General features: G+C 43.2%; 1 protein-coding gene across 2 annotated transcripts in view; it reads right to left on the bottom strand.

Annotated features, from left to right (window-relative positions):
• Positions 1-21,206, bottom strand: part of RGPD4 (RANBP2 like and GRIP domain containing 4) — a 294,599-nt gene that overhangs the window by 229,853 nt on the left and 43,540 nt on the right. For both annotated transcript variants that reach the window (XM_030201471.1, XM_030201472.1), the window contains exons 8-9: positions 15,314-15,404; positions 7,327-7,536 (exon numbers count right to left, since the gene is read on the bottom strand). In XM_030201471.1, coding sequence (XP_030057331.1) covers positions 7,327-7,536; positions 15,314-15,404 — 301 coding nt within the window. The remainder of the gene's footprint in view (positions 1-7,326; positions 7,537-15,313; positions 15,405-21,206) is intronic.

The following is a 21,206-nucleotide window of genomic DNA, read 5'->3' as shown; positions in this document are numbered from 1 at the left end:
AGAAACTCGACGAGGGGAAGAGAAAGGAAAAAACTTTTTTTTTTCTCTTTTTTAATAAAGGGGCGCGAACGCGCAGAAACAAAGAAAGAAAGTAAAAGCGCAGACTACGCCGCAAATCGGTTTTCCGGGGCTGACAAGGAGAGGGACGAAGACGCGTCTCTCTCCAGCGCGGAAAGCGAAAAACTGAGCGGGAACGGTCTCGCACGGGCAGGAAGACGGCCGCACATGCGCGGTGGGCATACCCTGCGTGCGGGACCTCCCGCGAGATTTTCGTCCGGTTTGAGGGGCTGCCGTGGACGTCAACCCAGTCGTGAGAACAAGCAGCCTGCTTGTCCTCGGAGAAAGCTTGTAACAGCTCTCTAAATATATAAGCGCTCTTTTACTATGTAAAGCATATAATTTCCTGTAGTCTAGCACGCCCGCAGAAGACCCCAGACCAATAAGAAAAAAAGTGATTGGAAAAGATGAAAATGGGAAACTACGGTAGACAGAAAAGAAGTACCCAGATGTAAAGTACTCCCTACATAGACATACTTGCTCCTTGGAAAAAAAAATTCCAAAAAGAAAGAACAGAAATCTGTAAGAAAGAAACTTGCAGTTCCGACTCTCCTAGCTGAAGCTATGGCTACTAAAAACACTGTTTTAAGAAAGAAAGAAACAAGATGATTTTGGACTATCGGGCGAAGAAGACTAACTCCCTGTTGCTCTATGGTCTGACAAGGTCGCTAAGGCACAGAGGCTGAAAGCTGAGAAGAATACTGCAACTACAAAGGACGCCGTCCTGCTTAGTAAGGCTGGATGCCTGTCCCAGACTGAGAGCATGCGCCAGCCTGAGTAAGAGAGAAACAAAGAGGCCAAACTGGGGAAGAGAGAAGCTCCTCTAGAGAAAACAAAAAAACCCCAGGCCCATAAAGCAGGAAAACCCAAGCCCCATAACACAAAAAGCAAGATGACAGCCCCAAAAGTCAGCCTGGTACCTCCACAAGGAAACATAAGGGTTACCCTCCTGAGATCCAAATGCCTGATCGAAATGCCCAACCTGAAGAGAAGGCCACCATGCCAGAATGGAATGGTATGCTACAGGGCTTGCCAGATGGTAGATCCATACAAATGACCCCCCTGGAATAAAACAGAAACCAGCCATGGAATAAACCAAATGTCAGTGCTGCAAAAGACCAGATGTCAACCCTCCTAGGAGGCAGGACGACTACAGCCAGAGAGGGAACCGAACCTGGGCCTCCCCGATGACATCCCACTGCACTGTTCGCTAGATTACCCCTTAGTCTTCTTATAGAGATGAGAAAAACATGCAGACACAAAATGACCTACATGTCAATCCTGTAAGAGGCTACATGCGAGCCCTGTAAAAAAAGTAAAATGACCACCTTGAAAACAGGCAACACGCCTTCCCTATGAGAGACCAGATGGCAAATCTGCCAGAGGAAAGGATGCACCTTCTGTACACAATATGGCCACAGACCTACCAGGGGACCAGATGTCTATACTGAACGAACATAAGAAGGCAACAGACCTGCCAGGAGACTGAAGACCATTCTGAAAGAACATAAGATAGAAATAGTCCTGCCAGAGAGCAAGATTGAGTATTTTGAAGTAACCTAAGATGATAACAGTCCTACCAGAGGACAGGAAGAGTATTCCGGACTAACATAACATGACAACAATGCTGATAAAAGACAGAGTGCTCAGAATAAATCGCTAGCCCCCAGGGATACCTACTCAATCCAAGAACGACTGACAGTCCCCTAGAGTGCCAAAATGCCACCCGGAGGAAAAGTAAGTTGCAATGTAAAGAGACCACATGGTAGTCCTGGAAGCAAAAACGAATGCCAGTAGGAATGTCCTACCCAACTGATGCACAAAGACAAGACCAGCAGTCTCAGGAATGTCCTACCCAACTGATGCACAAAGACAAGACCAGCAGTCTCAGGAGAAAAAACAAAAGGAGAGCTGAAATGCAAAGGGCCTGCCCCATAAACAACATGCAAAGGTTAACACTGGCAGAGAAGGTTTCAAATGCTTCAGGACACTCAAAAAGAGAAAGAGCAGGGGAGTGCAGCTCATGAGACTACAAAAGGCAATTGCCAAGGGAAAACCTTGCAACTATATCACAGGTAACCCCGAAATATTGTGGAGACTGAGAAAGATTTAGACGGCTCTTGGCCACCATTACTAGTCATCCTGAGAATAAAAATTGCACCCCTCGGTCTGTGGCCTGCTGACTCTGTCGACAAGATGTTTGTTTGTTTTTTTAAATAGCTAGGCGTCTAGCCATGAGTGAACAAGAATCTCCTCTTTTCTGAGGGGTAGCATAACTATGGTGAACATTTAGAGACTGGTCCTGAGAGAAATATGCAGAAACGTTTCTGTCAAAAATGTGCTGCACGAAGCGCCACTATGACGGATCGAAGGTTTTTATGATAAAGACTTGAGACTTTGAGAGCGTGCTTGACAGCATTGAGATACCAAATAGGATGAAGGAAAAAAAAAGACCTCCTTGGGAACTAGAAAGTAAAATTGCACTCCGAAGAATAGAGCGAGGAAATGACAGAAGGTCCAAGAGCCTTCGTATAGTGTCCCCTACCTCAGCTGCATTGCCGAGAGAGCGATAGGGAGACTGTAGAAAGACAACTGAGAGAAGCTTGGTGAAGTGAAAAGCATAACCGTCTTGAATGAGCTGCAAGAACCCCTGGACAGAGGTAACATGACCGTAACTCAACTGTAGAAAGTGGAAACAGAAATCCTGAACTACCAAAGCTCCCATGCAACACTCCTGAGCTACCAAAGCTCTCATGAAACACTCCTGAGCTACCAAAGCTCTCATGAAACACTAGGTTCTTGGGCCAGTGCCCAGATACGATCAGAAAAAAAACTGGTGTGTACAAAGGCTGCCAAGTAACTAAAATTTCATCACATAAAACTAAAAGGGTGCACTGGAAACCCACAGACCAAGATTACCCCAAATTACAGAGCCACCAGCCTGAAACAATTTGTGTAAATTGTGTGGACAAAGGCGCAAGCAAGCCAGCCTTCCATGTAAAAACATACAATGCATAAAATAGGAGCACAGTGGGCTAATCCTAGGCGAACAAAAGGATAAAGGTCCTTTAAATGAAGAAAAGGGTGGATGACTCCCCTGAAACTTCCTGAAGGCCATACTTGCTTGAATATGTGGAGAACAGATATAATGATATTATATATTAAGAGAAATTGGTTTTCAAATAAAGTTGATTATTGTGGAGAAGAAGCCGCCTAGCGACGGTGTAGGCCGAGGCTCCAGCCACACTGGGTGCATGGTAATCCTCAAAAGGTTCATTCCCAAGACACCTCTCACTTTGAAACAAGGAGAGATCTGGCTCTGCCTCCTGGATTTCCTGGTTGTTAGGTCCTGGTCAGGGCTCCCCTTCCCTGAGGTAGGGTGTGTTCCCAGAGTCCTCCCTACTCCATTCCCTTCTGGATCCTCACCAGCCTGGGAAATTCCCCCTCTACTCCCCTAGGCTCCCTAACAGGGTCAACACCAAGCTCGTGGGCCTAAACACATGCAGACCAGTCTTTTCAGTTTCACTTCTCAGCGTTCCTTGGTCAGGGAATGGGCTCGACTTCAGAATGGGTTCTGTTTTAGCCTGCCACCACCCATGTAGCCAACCCTGTTACGCTACTACCACCCGAGCAGGTTCCTGTTCGCCCTGTCTTAGGGTGGACTATCCCAAGTTGTCTGACAGTAGGCACTCTTGAAAGAGTCTCACTGGGACTGGGGGTCCCCCCTTCCTTTGTGATACAATATACACCCCGTCACAATTATAGACTAATTTTATGTAAATTCAGCCCAGTATATAGAGAGAGTAGTATTCCCATAGAGACATCCTGTGTAGAATTATGGGTGAAATATTCTGTAATAAGACTAGTAATATCACTTACTACCTTCATTTCCTCCAGGATACTCATTCAATCTCCTGAAGGAGTCTTATCATGAATTCTAGCTTTGCGTTCAATCCAATCTGGCACATGGTGAAGACAACAATATAGGCTCAATTTGACCTAAGCACACCCACCAGCACAGTTTTATCTACAAAAATATAATCAATACAGGAGTAAGATGTGTATGAGGGAGAGTAGTAAGAGAACTGCCCTGTACGTAGATGCATTTCCCTCCATACATCCACAATCCCAGAAGGTGAATCAAAGACTTAAAGGCTAAACAATCTGCTCTTCCATAACGTGCTGTGAATGAATTATCCAACTGTGGGCACAGGTTTAAATTAAAACCTCCACCTATTATACAGGCTCCAGCTCCCATTGTTAAAAGTCTGCTCTCTATCAATGAATAAAAAACTATTTTTGAGAATCATCTGAAGCATAAATGAAGACTACATTTTAAACCTCTCTCTGTATGCTTAATTACCTACCTTGAAGGTCGATAATACTTTGGAGCACCTAAGCCTGAACATCCTTAGATAAAAAGATACCACACCCCAGACTTTCTTAGTAGGTAGGAAGGCAAACCAGCATTGCGGATATTCTTGCATTTCCCTTGGTTGGCCAGCAGGTGGTGTTTGACCTCTGCATTATAGCCGTAACAGAAGTGTGTTTTCTTTGTAGCTACAGTCCCCAAAATGGAAAAAGTAACCTGCAGTGTCATTGGTCAAACATCCTTAGTGCTAATGCTCTGTGCCCTGATTGGCCCTGAAACCAGCCCAGAATGTGTTCGAACCAAAGAGGTTGGATAAAAACAGGAGCCGGGATGAAAAAGCTGGAGCCAATTAGGTTTTGTTTCCCCACCCCCGCACAAACGTCATCACCGTACACTCCAAACAAAGCAAACAAACCTATGAGCTGCTGCATCCCTGTTGTCGTTCTTTATTGCAGGTAGCATTTTTATTTAATCTCACTTTTATTTTTAAACATACTGGCTTGTGCAGCATACAGGTGTACACAGATGAAGTATAATAATGGAATTTTTCATAGGTAGAGTAGTAATTTGTTTGTCATTTGGAGAGGCTGGTTATAGGGACACCTATTGTACAGTCATCCCCCTCTCCTATAGGAAAACTCACTTTCATCTAAAGGATATACAACAGATGCTCCTTTAGCATCCAGGTTGGTTGCACCCCATAACTGAATCCTACACCTGGCATCATTGACTGCACCTCCCATTCCTTCTGAAATTCGAGGCGAGGTCTCTTGGGCTATGTGAAATACTTCAAGCCTCAATGCTGTTCCTCCCCCACCACTGAAGCAGATGTCACTGGGTCTGCTTCAACAAATAGGCCTCTATGCAAGAAAAACTCAGGTGAAAAAGTTTCACCAACTGATGGAGCAGCTCTGAGGGAAGACAGCCAAAGTAGCATTTGAAGATACAGTAGATGGCAGTAGTAAAAGCCTGAGAACCCTGTCAGAAAATGGCCAGTTTTCTTGTACTTTTACAATTGGCCGTATGCTCCTGTCTGATCTTCTTCCCTCACCAGCTGCCTTTCCAAATGCACTGCCCTCTGCTCCTGGTGATTTGATGCTCATCTGCAGCATGAATCACACTGTGTGCAGCTGCCCTGACAACCTCTGCACCGAGAGCTGTGCATTGCTCACCAATGGCGTCTATATGCCACAGGTGCAGCTCACCTACATCCTTGGTGTAGTTGTAAACCAAGAGCTGAACTCAAACCCCACCCTCCTCCCTGAGAAGCGACTACTGTGATTTCAACCTCAATCCTGCGCTGCTCTTGGTGTCAAACGAACTAAACACTCAAGGCCCGAGCATCTGAACCACTCCCAGCACTCAAAGGGAACCCGCTGGCACTCATAGGCCCCCACCACTCATTCGGCTCCTGGCATGCCTAAAGCCCGAAAGGGGTAGCAAACAGCCATGGGCTGCTATCTTTCAACCACTGTACTAGCCAGCAGAAATTCCCCCTTCAACAATCTTCACTTTTTTTTTTTTCATATCAACCCTGGAAGACAGATGAGGAGAGGTGGAGTAGTGTGGGAAGACTCCCACTTAGGGGGCCTAGGAGGATAGGAACGAGACCTGGATTCCTCCAGGCATCCTCTGAGATGCATGGCTGGCCCCTCAACCCACTAGACTCAATGGGGTTATCAGTTCTCTAACTGGCCCAGGAGAGATTCCAGACCAGTCCAGAAACCAGCTGCATGGAACATCTGTCACCATCTGATGAAGACAGAATTCAAAAATATGGAGAGTTCATGACTGCACAATGCCCTAAATAGGGCAAGGTTCAGAAGTCTTTGTTCGTTGTCTCCATCTGCTGGCTGTAGGGCACAACCCATTTGTTCTGGACTGGTCTGGTGAAAGAAATGAGACACTACATTAACTTTTGATAAAATCAATTCTCTGTACAAATTATTCTATGCTGGTGAGAAATATTATGGAATAAAAATCATTCTTCAAATGTCATTAACTGTTGTGGAACAATGCTAACATCTCTTCTATGAAGGTTACAGAAAGCATCAAGTATCAAAGAAGCAAATGCTTGGTGGCATGCCTATATTTTCACTACCATAACTTTTTCTTCCCTTTGCATGGCATGTTAACTGCATGTATTCTTAAATGCTGTGTCATCAGCAATTTTTAAATGGCACTAACTTATTCATACACTAATTTCCAGGGAAATTAGATTTCCTGAACAAGTTTATAATCTAAAGATAGACAATTAAGGGGTTCATTTACTAAGGTATGCTAACAGATACAGCACACACTAACAATCAGTGTGCACTAAATAAGACGCCTATAGGAACATAATGGCATTTAGACGTTTATCTAGAGTTCTAAAAACTGCTTTGTAAGGCTGCAGAAAAAACACAGTGTTGGCCATCCACAACAGCTACATCAGAACCCAGTCCTTCAGTGCTACTAATTGTGCCATCAGCAATTTTTCAATGGCATTATCTAACTTATTCATACACTAATTTCCAAGGAAATTAGACTTCCTGAGCAAGTTTATAATATATTAGGAGTTCTTTTACTAATGTGCGCTTACAGATTTTGCACACCCCAACAATTAGCGTGTACTAAATGATAAGACGCCTATAGGAACATAATGGCATTTAAACATTAAATCTAGAGTTCTAAAAACTGCTTTGCAAGGCTGCAGAAAAAACACACAGGAACATGCTGGCCATCCACACCAGCCACATCAGACCCCCAGTTCCCCAAATGTTATATCATATGTTTGTCAGAATGTCTGAAAGAAGTTTCAAGAAAAGCCACTACCATACCAGTATACAAGCCTATTCCATCAATATATTTATGTAAAATAAATCGGAAAGCATGTGCTCTTCAATAAAGTCTCTTACCATTATCACATCTAATTAGTTCAGCCACCTCCGGTGTCCGAGTATCAACATTCCTGATATCATCACTGCTCAGAAAAGACCATTCCATAGACTCCTGGTTCTCACACAGAGCATCAAGTAAGACATTCTGCCCACTTTTGTTTGCAAATGTTTCCACTACTTCCTTAAAGAAATTTTGCTTGCCAAGGCTGAGGTTAAGTAGCATGTGTCCTGTTATAGAAGGAAAAAGAATTTTAAAAAGTTTTTATAACATTCTTCCCAAAATGAACTACCATAAAATACTGAAGACCATTTTGTTCAGACCCTTACTCAAAAATGACTTTTCTTCATGTTATGCCTAAGGAAAGCAATTCTCTATGAGATCTTTATTTATATTTATTTATTTTTACACTACAAGGTACAGTCAAGTCTAGAGTGAGAACTGAAATAACTTTGGGGTGAAAAAAGCGAAAACCTCAAAGAAATACACACCTGTAATTACACTTCCATAGTTTTCATATATTTTATAACTCTCACTTCTTTATACAACATCCAGTTTATCAGGAAAAAAATATGAAGAAGTTAGACATTTGCTTTCCTCGACTCTCTCCAGATAAGCCCAGATGTATGGTGTTATGCTGCCCTACTAGCAGATCAAAGCAGAAAACCACTGGATTCATGTCATCACCCAATGAAGAGACCCATGCAGATTGCACTCTCACTGATGCCATCAGAGGTCATGGGGGGAGGGGGCAGGGTGCAAATTTGCATAATGCCCATGAGGGAACAAAATATATTGGAATGGGCTGCCAAGGACCAACCATTCATACACCTCGAACAACAGGTGAAAACCTCCCTCAGCGTCCAGGTAGTAATTATCAGTCCCTTACGCAGACTCTCTTCCAGAAAGCCCAGGATTACAGGAAAGGACATTAGGAATAGAAAAAAAAACTCCCTTTTGCAGCAACACTCCTCAAATATCCTCCATATTCTAATATAAGCCAGAGATGTTGATCTTTTCCTGGCCATCACCAAGTAGCCCTTCTGCCTTAGGTAACCTTTCAAGGGGCAGCCCATAGTCAAAATAGAGCTGATCCTCTATAAGAAACAGCCCCCGATTCTCAGCCCACTGCTCTAACCAGTAGACTAGATCGCTGCTCTGCACCAGCTCTCCTGCTAGAATCCTCAATAGATTCAAACACCAATCTGGAGCTAAAAGGATCCCAAGTCCAAAATTAAACAATCCCATGAGGGGCAATGATAAGAAGACACAGAGAAGACCATTCCAAGACCACAGTTGCATAAGGGTATCCAATGCAGCAAACTCCTGATCTCATCTCCAGCTAGATTCTTGGTGTTTTCTCTGGATGCCATCGAATCCATACAAGAGCTCTCTCCTTCCCCCAACAATGATCAAAGAAGGAATAAAAGTCTGCTAATAGCCACTCTCCCAGGTCCAGGATATTCATTCCCAAGTCATCCATTTTGCTCTCCACCCCTGAAATATGAGCCACACCGTTCTCTGCCCAGGCCAGAAGGAACCTCACTTCCCTGGCTACTTGAAAACTTTGGTCCACAATGCCAGTTCACATAGGTCACTGCCATCGTACTGTGACAGAATCCTGTCTTCCCCAAACCATTGAAAGAAATGGCTGGCACACTCTCTCACTCTTGCTCTAAACAATTTATTGGCCATACTACTTCCTGAATGACACAGACCTTATGCCATTTTGTCTTGACAATGTGCTCTCCATCCACCCATGCTGGCATCTGTAGAGGCCGCGATCTGAAGGATTCTCAAGGTCCATTCCTCGCTCCATAGGGTAAGGCTTGACATGGCCTCTCCTCAGAAAGGCAGCTTTGTACATTAGCCTTGAGATTAGCACATCTTTTAAATGGTCTCACATAAGCCCTTGCCCACTGGACAGAATCTAAGGCCATGACATTTAGAGACAACACTTAGTATGCATGAACATTACTTCTGTTTCTGATATGATTAATCCCGAGATTTTATTGACGTTTGAGGGCTATAGACTGTGCTAGGCTGCTTTTTGTTTGGTTGCATTCATGCAGAAGGTAATGTTAAGGTTATTTCTGAGTTAAAGGGTGTTTGTTCTGGGATCTGCCGTCTTCACCATGTTTAATGCTTACCTCACTCCTTTTTCAAATTTGAGACATCAAACGTTTCTGCAAATGGTGTACAGGTGGTTGTGCCTGTGTGTAACTTGACAGACTAGGTCACTTTTTCGTCTCATTTTACCATGAATATTCGTATGTCTCGTTCAACATCTAAATATTTAAAACAAACTATGAAAACCAGAGGAAAATTGATGAAGTCAATAAGTCCGTTCATGAAGAGCCAACCATTACAGGATATTACACTGTCCACTGTTTTAGACACTATTGCTGTGCTATAAACTAAAAGATATAACAACTCTCCTTGGTTTAAACGACCAATTAGCCGAGTTGTCATCAGTTAGAATGAAAAATGGAGAAAGATCGTAATCCTGTAGGTAAACTGCAGTGGAAAAAATGCTTTAAATTCTTACAAAATTTAATCTTGCTGAAGCAAGGAAATCATACTATGCAAAGGAGATTGAATTGTGATTCCTAAGTACTAAGAAATTATTTTAATTAGTCCAAAAATTGACCTCTCCTCCTCCTTCAACTGATTGTTTCATCTGTTAACCACATGCACAAATGCAAAATAAGACTGAAAGAGTACATACTGGACTTTTAGGAAAAAAATGAACATAATATTCAATCTGGGTCTCCAGTTGACTAATACTGCTATAATGGCTGACCAATTTTGGAATCGTTTGATGTCATTTCCGTTACAGAAGTTCAATCTCTAGTTCCTTGTTTCTCTCACTGCCACTATGTGCTGAATGGATGTACATCTAATTTGTTTTTATATCTTCCAGTACCTCTTATTAGCTTGATTAGTTTCAGGATGTTTATCGCAGAAAATGTGGCAAATTGTTTTAACACCAATACCTAAACTGCAAGGTCTTGAACGTTCATCCGCTGCTAATTTTATACCTATATCAGGTATTCCGTTTCTTACCAAACTTTTAGAAACTCATGTAACTAAACAATTAGATCATTATGTGGATAGATTTTCTTGTTTTCACCCCTTGCAGTTTGGGTTTTGACCCCAGCATAGCACCAAGACCTTATTACTTACTTCAGTTACTGAGGTTAAGAGTTGCTTTAGTTTGGGTGAACAGATCATATTGCTCCAGTTTGACATCTCAGCAGCATTTGATTCAGTAGACCATTCATAATTGTTGACCAGGTTAAGCGAATTTGGGATGGCTGGGTCTGTGTTGAATTAGTTTAAAGAATTTTTATCCAACAGAACATATAAAGTCTGTAAAAATGGGACATTTTCTCGCAGCTGGCAACTGAAGTGAGGGATGCCTCAGGGCTCCCCCTCGTCCCATCCCTAATGCTATTTAATCTTTTCATGAGCGCACTTAGCTCAATTAAGTTACACCAAAGCGAACATCTATTTCGTATGCAGATATCTTTATGCTTATTCCAGTATGTGCTGCTGTTAATACATTTAATAGAATATCATCTTGTATCATTAAGCTTCAAAATTGGGCTTGTGTCAATAAATGCTACTAAAACTAAGATTTTATGGTTTAGAAATCCTAATACTCAGGTTCCAACAGCTATTCCTTTATCATAAGGAATATCACTGCCTGTCGAAGATGGTTCAAAGATTTTAGGTATTATTCTAGACTGCGCTTACTTTTGAACTTCAAGTTGCCCACCTTTGGAAAATTAAATTTTTATTTAAATGAGACTGGTTGATTAGATCATATTTTCATCCACATCACTTTGCTCATCTAGTTCAAATGTTGATGCAACCTTACATTATTGCAATTCTCTATATATTGGACAATGTCACTTTGTTAAAAAAAAAACAAAAATTGCAATTAATCCAAAATACAGCCACTCATCTTGAATCACTAAACATTTACAGGATTTGTACTGGCTTCCTCTAAAAGCATGTGTTGATTTTAAAATAGCCCGCATTATGTTTTTTTTAAATTATTTTACAAGGTGATGCTCCAGAGCTGGTAGTTGGTCTGCTTTCTCAATCTTCTTACTTCCAAGTCTCTTCGACTTCAAGATCAATTGTTATTGACATATCCTTCTGTTAGGGATATTAACTTTAAGTGTAGACTTAGTCTACGCATGTATTTCAGCAGTGGTGTGCTGGAGCAGGCTCTCACAGGCTCTCGAGAGCCGTTTGTTAAGTTTTTAAGAATTTTGGGAGCCGGTTCTCCATGGCTACTTTAACAAATGGATCCCAAAATGTGGGCTTGGGCCCCTCCTGAATTCTCTTTTACTTTGCTGGCGAGAGAGAGCCCCCTGTTAACAATTTACCAGCACACCCCTGTATTTCAGGCTAATTACGTTGGAATGCCATACCTAGTTCCATTAGGATGATTCCAAACCATATGCTTTAAGAGATCAGAAACATTTTTATTCAATTCATAATTACATAATTTTGTTTTTATAGTCTGTTTTTTTTCTCCATTATTGTTTGGTCTTTATCTTTGTATATCACATAGGACCTATATAGGGATTTTATGACTAAGTCCTAAGCTAGATTAGATGTTAGAAGAGAGAAGGATAAACTCTGAGAATTTTCTTTTTTTTTTTTTTGCGGGGGGGGGGGGGGGGGGGGGGGGGAGTTGGAGAGGGAGAGAGACCCAAAGCATTTGGGTTTCACAGCACTGGCCCAAAGATCAGCAGTCAACCTGGTCCAAAGCCTCTCATAAGTATCTCTGTTGTCCACGATACAAAAGTCCCATCAAACCATTGTTTCAGAAAACGACCTCTACTGCCCTAGATAGTCATCTCAGGTTGCACAGGTCTGCCGGCCAAACATTTACTGAACACAGAATTGCTGGGGGACTGCAGACCACATAGGTCCCCTTCAGTGTTCCCGGGTTAGAAAGGGAGCACACATGCCTAGCAACTATGTGCACAAAATTTTTGTTTGCTTTCTTTATTGTGAATATAGGTTACACCGCACAGAGTCAAGGCTCAACATTTGAGCACAAAATGTTTTTCATGCGTATATAGGCCAGCAAAATTAGAGAGAACATTGGTCCCCTTATAAAAGGGGATAACTCCAAACCAGAATGCCTGAGGGACCGTGCACACCTTCAGTGTGAAGGAGAGAAAGCTTTGGAAGCCCGAGAGGTCTACCTGATCTCTTCTCTGAATGAATGGAAGACTGCTTGGGCTGATCACACAAACGAGAGAAGGAAGAAAAAACTGACCTGTTCTACCTCTCAGTCATGAAAGCGTGAACAAGACTGGGAAGAGCAGAAGGAAGGCTTAGGCTTGTCCTCAGGAAGGTGAAGGTCCTTGAAGAAATTTGTCAAAGATTTGGGAGACTCTCTAAGTCCTCCTCAAAGAGGAACTAACTCCTGAAAAGCAGCTTAGTGAGAATCAATTTACAGGCCACATTTGTTGCCAGTTCCTAAGCCACAAAAGGCACCTCACAGACACTGCCATCTGTTTGGCAGAAGTCCGAATCAGATCACAGAGCCCAGCAAGATAGGCCAACCTCACCTCTAGAGTAGGAAACATTGAGCAAGATAATCTATGCCCATGGAAGAATCAGATGCTTGCTAAATGAGGCTAAGACATGTGCGCGTCACATAAAAGCCCGATACCGTGGCTTGGAGAAACAGGGCAGCCATTTCAAAGGAAGATTTAAGGACCACTTCAAATTTGCAGTCCTGCATATGTTTAAGCGCAGTACCCCTAGAACAGGGATTGTTGCCTTCTTGGTAACTACAGTGACTAACGAATCCACCATAGGTAGCTTAAGCCTTTCCAAATCGTCAAGCAAGAGAAGAGAGACATAGCCCGCACAGCTCTACATCCTAAATCTGGGGTATTCCACTGGGCCAAGATGAGTTCCTGCATTGCCTCATAAACATGGAAGGTTTTCAGAGGCCTCTCTGTCCCAGACATGATAGGATTTGAGCTTAAGGAAGGAGTTTGAGTAAAGGAGAGAAATATTGAGCACTTTCAAGGCTCTAGTGATCAAAATGGGAAGCTCTTCCTTGTAGAACATACATGCCGTAGGATCACAGCCCTCCTTATTAGGAACCTCGCCCTCCTCTAAAGCTCCTGCAAAGCAGGGTGCTTAGAAATAAGAGGCAGGACCCCTAATGGATTCAACGAGAGAACAGAGCCAGTATCCCTGTCTGACTGATGCTGCAGCCTTGTCCTTTTACTAGGCACGGGAGGATCCAACAGAGACTTCAGATAGGAAGCTGGGAGAAGGCAGAGCACGCTTCAGTAAAAATGCCTTGTGCATTAAAATAAAATTCTGGAGCAAAAGAAGCCTCTGCATCCAACGACCCTGCAAGGCTCACCTGAAGCTCCCTGAACTGCCCCTGAAGAAGGCTGCTGAACGAGAGACGCAGTAAAAGGAGCTGCCTGTGAAAAGTAAGTTGCAGCAGGTATGCGCAGCTCCAAAATGGCTGCCGTTCCCGCTTTCAAGGAAGCCTACTTAGCCAGCAAGTGAACATGAGCCACATCGAAAAGTGCCAGGGAGCTGCAGTTAAAAAAAAAAAAATCAGCCAAATCTCCCCAAGACTGCTGCCAGTCTACGGAGAGAAGAACACTGCAGCAATCCAACGCTGATTTTGTGTGTCCTGAACCTAAACCCAGATGATCAAAAGTAAACGAGGGCAGTAGAGCCCATTACACCGGACTAGCACTCACACTTGCCTGCGCCACAGGATCAGAGCCGGTCAGTGCATGTAACAACGAGTTCACTGGCTCCAAATGCTAATAGCATGCAAATGCATGCTAAACAGGGACATCTGTATTCCTCCCCAATGCTCAGCGAGCAGCGCACCAAACTAGGGCTTGCTACCGCTATAAACACTACGCCAGCTTGGAGCTGGCATTAGGCTATACAGAGCATTGGGGAAGAATTGGGAGCCCTGTCCAGCATGCACCTGCATGCTAGCAGGCCCTCCCACCAGAAGACGACTCCCCCCAGCCTCCCAGAGGGCAATGGGGGGGGGGGGGGTCTGGAGGTCCACTGGACCTCCAAGCCCCTTGGAATGTTTGACAGGTGCGAGTTTTTTGTTTTTTTACAGCCTGGCCCTGTCAAACAACTTCTGCTGAATTTTAAACTTAGTATCACTTACTTAAGAACAAAGAGCAGGCTCCCAAAATCTATACTGTTTGCCGAATGGATTCCAGGGAAAAAGTTACAAGTCTGTCAATAGGAAATACAAAGACCAACACAGTGGAAGTGGTCCATTCAGAGACTCCCAACAAATCTTCCACCAATACTGCTGAGTCTACCTCAGAGACTGACTGAAGTCTCACTCCCTCCTTCAAATCTACTCCGAGGGTCCACGACATCGGGTCTCCCAGCAGGGACTCCAGAAACACCTCGCCCATGCTGAGCCCTTCTCCTCCACCCAGTGCTCTCCTCTCAGGGGATCATGGAAAGGTACTTCTGGATGTCTTTCAGGCGCTGTCACCAATTAGGACTAATAAACAAAGTATCTAACCCAAGATAAGAAACCAAGGTTTCCTTTTACTAAGATGCATTAACGATCACAGCGCACGGTAAGTGCCATAGAGCCCATAGAAATGTAGTGGGCTGCATGACATTTAGCACGTGCTAAATCCATTAGCGTGCCTCAGTAAAAGGACCCCAAGTCACTGATTGGGGTTAATAAAAGTTGTCTAGCCCAAGACACTGAGTCACCTGACAACAGCGTCAAAGTCAAGAATACCACCTCCAATTTTTCCTGAGTGCCCAGTCGATCTACACATCGATCCATTTTACCTGAGGAAAGAAATGGTTGAGAAGCACAAGGGAAAAAAAAAAAAAAAAAACTCAAAGACTCATATATGGCAGCTGCCATCTTGTACTCTCCTTTGGTACAAATTGTTTGAAATTTTAGTTAAATTTTAGATTTATACAATTCAGTAATGTTACCTGCTTGGCTTTGACGATCAAAGGCTAGCATTTCAAACAAATCCTGGTTATTGTCATCTCCTTTTACCGATTTAGTTTTTGGTTTGGGGACCTAAGAATATAAATAAAAAAATAATAAAAAAATAAAAGTGCATTTCAGTTATACACTGAAATCAAACATTTTATTGCTTATGAGCAAAAAGTGATACAACAGCAGTAAGAAGATCACTTACAAAGGAAACTTTATAATTCAAAACAACCTATGGAGTAGCAAAAGTCGAACATTTTTGTTCTGATCCCTCTCCAAATCTGAGCAGATTACTCAGAAACACACATATGATACAAGACTTAAAAACAATCATTGAATAATGTGACACATAGCATACATTAACAAGTGAAATTTCCGTATCTGTTACAGTTGAAAACTAGAACTAATTGCTTTCTGTATCTAAGCTGGAGCAAGGCAGTGTTTCCACTTTTACTTAACAATAACTGTATTGTATCACAGAGGTGCTTCAAGATGCCCATCCAACTTTGTTTGCAGGGTGATGGGGATGCCAAGAAAAAGAAAAAAAAAAGGTCAAAGAATAGAAGCATAAAGCCAGTTTCAGGGGTTGGGTGAGGTGGAGGGAAAAAAAAAGGCAATAAAATGTTAGAGATGTGTATTCGTTTTCAGTAAATTACTTCTAGGAGAATTCTGCACACAAAAAAAAATTAAAACTCATCATCAAAATAATATAATCACCATCTCCAAATACCAATTAAACTTTAAACTGAAAAGCTCTCTCAAAGATGCAAAAGCTTTTAGTGCAGATTTTCCCCAAGTACAGTAATAGTGAGCCATAGCCAAGGCTTATGTCTTTCAGCCATTTTTATTTCAGCCACCCACTGAGTCCAAGGGGAGCTCTGCACTGATGCAGCGTGTGGTTAATGTGGTCTTCAAAATCCTGCACCGTTCAGTCTTGCAAGAACAGCGCAGGACTTCCTGCACCGTTCTAATCACAAGATGGGAAGATCATGTGGTGTAGAAAGGCTGTGGCAGCTGCCAAGGTTGAATGAGAACTCCCCCTTCACACCTCAAGGCAAACTCTGCATGTGACGAGGTAAATTTGGCGCAAATTCTACAAAGTGCAGTTATGCAGAATTCCCCAAGGAGTACAAAATGCAAAGAGTGAAGGAACATTTTTGGTTTATACATACAGTGGTGGAAATAAGTATTTGATCCCTTGCTGATTTTGTAAGTTTGCCCACTGACAAAGACATGAGCAGCCCATAATTGAAGGGTAGGTTATTGGTAACAGTGAGAGATAGCACATCACAAATTAAATCCGGAAAATCACATTGTGGAAAGTATATGAATTTATTTGCATTCTGCAGAGGGAAATAAGTATTTAATCCCTCTGGCAAACAAGACCTAATACTTGGTGGCAAAACCCTTGTTGGCAAGCACAGCGGTCAGACGTCTTCTGTAGTTGATGATGAGGTTTGCACACATGTCAGGAGGAATTTTGGTCCACTCCTCTTTGCAGATCATCTCTAAATCATTAAGAGTTCTGGGCTGTCGCTTGGCAACTCGCAGCTTCAGCTCCCTCCATAAGTTTTCAATGGGATTAAGGTCTGGTGACTGGCTAGGCCACTCCATGACCCTAATGTGCTTCTTCCTGAGCCACTCCTTTGTTGCCTTGGCTGTATGTTTTGGGTCATTGTCGTGCTGGAAGACCCAGCCACGACCCATTTTTAAGGCCCTGGCGGAGGGAAGGAGGTTGTCACTCAGAATTGTACGGTACATGGCCCCATCCATTCTCCCATTGATGCGGTGAAGTAGTCCTGTGCCCTTAGCAGAGAAACACCCCCAAAACATAACATTTCCACCTCCATGCTTGACAGTGGGGACGGTGTTCTTTGGGTCATAGGCAGCATTTCTCTTCCTCCAAACACGGCGAGTTGAGTTCATGCCAAAGAGCTCAATTTTTGTCTCATCTGACCACAGCACCTTCTCCCAATCACTCTCGGCATCATCCAGGTGTTCACTGGCAAACTTCAGACGGGCCGTCACATGTGCCTTCCGGAGCAGGGGGACCTTGCGGGCACTGCAGGATTGCAATCCGTTATGTCGTAATGTGTTACCAATGGTTTTCGTGGTGACAGTGGTCCCAGCTGCCTTGAGATCATTGACAAGTTCCCCCCTTGTAGTTGTAGGCTGATTTCTAACCTTCCTCATGATCAAGGATACCCCACGAGGTGAGATTTTGCGTGGAGCCCCAGATCTTTGTCGATTGACAGTCATTTTGTACTTCTTCCATTTTCTTACTATGGCACCAACAGTTGTCTCCTTCTCGCCCAGCGTCTTACTGATGGTTTTGTAGCCCATTCCAGCCTTGTGCAGGTGTATGATCTTGTCCCTGACATCCTTAGACAGCTCCTTGCTCTTGGCCATTTTGTAGAGGTTAGAGTCTGACTGATTCACTGAGTCTGTGGACAGGTGTCTTTCATACAGGTGACCATTGCCGACAGCTGTCTGTCATGCAGGTAACGAGTTGATTTGGAGCATCTACCTGGTCTGTAGGGGCCAGATCTCTTACTGGTTGGTGGGGGATCAAATACTTATTTCCCTCTGCAGAATGCAAATAAATTCATATACTTTCCACAATGTGATTTTCCGGATTTAATTTGTGATGTGCTATCTCTCACTGTTACCAATAACCTACCCTTCAATTATGGGCTGCTCATGTCTTTGTCAGTGGGTAAACTTACAAAATCAGCAAGGGATCAAATACTTATTTCCACCACTGTAATTATTCATTGCATTTGTTTTTATCATCACTGAAATACAGCCCAAGAGCCCAGAGACAGCAAAACCACTTTGGAAAGGGAAGAAGGCATGCTACTAGGTGCTTCAATACCATGTTGAAACTGGAGGAGTAGCCTTAGTGGTTAGTCCAGTAGACTTTGATCCTGGGGAACTGAGTTCAATTCCCACTGCAGCTCCTTGTGACTCTGGGCAAGTCACTTAACCCTCAATTGCCCCTGGTACAAAATAAGTACCTGAATATATGTAAACCGCTTTGAGGGCTCAGAGACAGAGACAGGCACACACTATCTGCCTCCAAAGTTGATGAAGCAGACCATGTGGTACAGCAGCATGCTGATGGCTAAGCATACGACTTCTACCAAGAGATCAGTGAAAAAAATATTCTATGGTGATGCAGCAGGCTGAGATATGAAGTCAAAGTAATCAGAACATGCAAGCTAATCAAAGAAAGTCTGCCAGATAAATGCCTACAAAGGTTCTGTGATAAGGGTGGCTTCACTGTGTACATGCCCAAAGAAAATGAAAAGTGCCAGCACACATCTGCACATGAAATGATGTCCTGCGTATGACCATTAGCCTCACAAAAATTTCTTGCACATAAGTTTTGCAAGGCTAATATTTATGCACAGAACATGTGCAGATAAAACAGGCAAATGAATAAGGATCAATATTAAAACTGTCTAAACACTGTCACTACCTATGTAGCGCCTGGGAACCTTCAGGAAATTAACTGCTCACAAGCCTTAAACAGGGTCTCAGGACAGAGATGTTTATCTCTGTGCTCCAAAGTCGATACTAAAGATTACCTCACAACCCAGGCAGGAATAAAACAAGCAGTCACTTCTGTAACAGCTTTACAAAAAAAAAAAAAAAAAAAAAAGAGAAAAAAACAGTCACCATCTGCTGGCTAAAAAAGGGAAATATACTGGGGAACAAATATGTCATACATTCACAAAAGAAGTCACAGACATAAGACTCCTGTTTTGTCACGTTACCACTGTTCTGTCTTACTGCTACAGGTCCTTGCTATGGTTGCAGGAAAAAAAAAAAAAACATTGGCAGTAAATTCTCTTGACTAATCCTTCTACACTGCCATAGACCTGGTGGTGAATTTCTCACACTGTGGGCGCATTAAAATCCCCCGTTTACATTCTGTGCATTGTAGAGGAATACCTAATAGCCTCATTAACCTTCATTTTAATATATTATGCACCCATGTATTCCACATAGGTTAACAGCCACAGTGAACTCCTTTCTGCATCATGGGGTCAGTAAGGAGACATTACTCAGCTGTAGTAGGTGTTCCTGGAGGACAACAAGAAACTTATTCTCATATATGGGTGACATCTTGACAGAGCCCTGGCGGGCGTTACCCAGCGTTCTATAACTTTAAGTAGCCTTTGCCAGCGTTCCACCGCACACACGCAAGTGCCTTCCTGCCCAGCATGATTGCACGGGACCAGCAGTACAATATCAAAGCAAAAGAATACAACTCAGAGAATAGGAGGGGATGTGAGAATACGTGTCCTGCTGTCCTCAAACACGTGCTACAGGTGAGTAACTTCACTTTCTCCAAGAACAAGCAGGACAATATTTCTCACATATAGGAATCCCTAGCTACCAGGCTCACTAAATGCAACAATTTAAGGAAAACAGGAGCGTGCAACAGCAAGACCAAACTGAACCAATCAACCTGAAACTATATACAGTCTTGTTGTGAAGGTGCAGCCAGGAACAGAAGAAAAAATGGCCTGGGATGGTGGATTATAGACACGAAACAAATTCTGAAGGACTGTCTGACCAAACTGGCTGTCGTGTAAGGTATGCTGCTCGAGGCAGTAATGAGATATGTGTGGAGTGAAGACCACGTTGCAACTCTGTAAACCTCCTCATAGAAGCTGATCTCAAGCGACCTACCGAAGATGCCATGGCTCGAACATTGTGAGCCGTGACATGACCCTCCAAAGTCAGTTCAGCCTGGGCCTAAGTGAAGTAGATGGTCTGCTAGCCAAATTGACAATGCACATTTTCCGATGGCTGTCCCCAATCTATTTAGAACAAAAGAAATAAAAAGCTAGTTTGACTGTCTATGCGCTTTAGTCCATTCCAGATGGAAGGCCAAGGCTCGCTTGCAGTCCAAGGTGTGCAATGCACTTTCGCCAGGATGGGCATAAGATTTTGGGAATAATGTTGGTAGGATGATTGGTTAAGATGGAACTCAGACACTAGCTTAGAAAGGAACTTAGGATGCATGTGGAGTACTACTCATGATGAAACCTTGTGTAAGGTGAATCAAATACTAGGACCTGAAGCTCACTATCTAAAACAAGGTCTTCCAGGACAGGTACTACAAATGACAGGAATCAAGTGGCTCAAAAGGAAGTTTCCATTAGCTGGGTGAGGACGATGCTGAGGTCTTATGATACAGTAGGAAATTTGACGGGGGCTTCATTAACTGCAAACCTCTCATGAAGCGAACTAGAGGCTGTACAGAGATGGGCTTTCCTCCTACACAGTGATAAGAACTGATTGCACCAAGGTGAACCCTTACAGAGTTGGTCTTCATACCAGACTCAGAAAGGTGAAAGGTATTCAAGCAGGTTTTGTGTAGGGCATGAAAAGAGGCTCTATGGCCTTGCCATCACACAGACAGCAAACCTTCACCTAAAAGTATAACACATCTTAGAATCTTTCCTAGAAGCCAACAGGAATCTGGAGATACCTCAGACAGTTGAAGGGAAGCAAATTCTACGCTCTCAACATCCAGGTCGTGAGATCCAAGGACTGAAGGATGGGGAGCAGAAGAGACCCCTCGCTTTGCGTGATGAGAGTCAGAAAACAGTACTGTATCCTGAGCTCTTTGGAAAACAGAATCAGAGAGAACAGGATCTGTCTTGGCCAGTAAGGCACAATGAGGATCATAGTCTCCCAGTTCTGTGAGTTTCAGCAGTCTTGCCTATTAGAAGGGCTGAAAGATACACATACAGATAACCCTCCTCCCTATCGAGGAGGAATGCATCTGATGTTAGTCTGTTGTGTAACCTAATCCTGAAGCAGAACTAAGGACTCTGTTGTTGAGATGAGTGGAAGATCCTTCGATGC

The sequence above is a fragment of the Microcaecilia unicolor genome, chromosome 4 (assembly GCF_901765095.1).
Source record: "Microcaecilia unicolor chromosome 4, aMicUni1.1, whole genome shotgun sequence".
NCBI classification, from domain to species: Eukaryota; Metazoa; Chordata; class Amphibia; order Gymnophiona; family Siphonopidae; genus Microcaecilia; species Microcaecilia unicolor.
The sequence above is the reverse complement of the archived record's forward strand: the minus strand, read 5'-3'. Positions and strand labels throughout refer to the sequence as shown.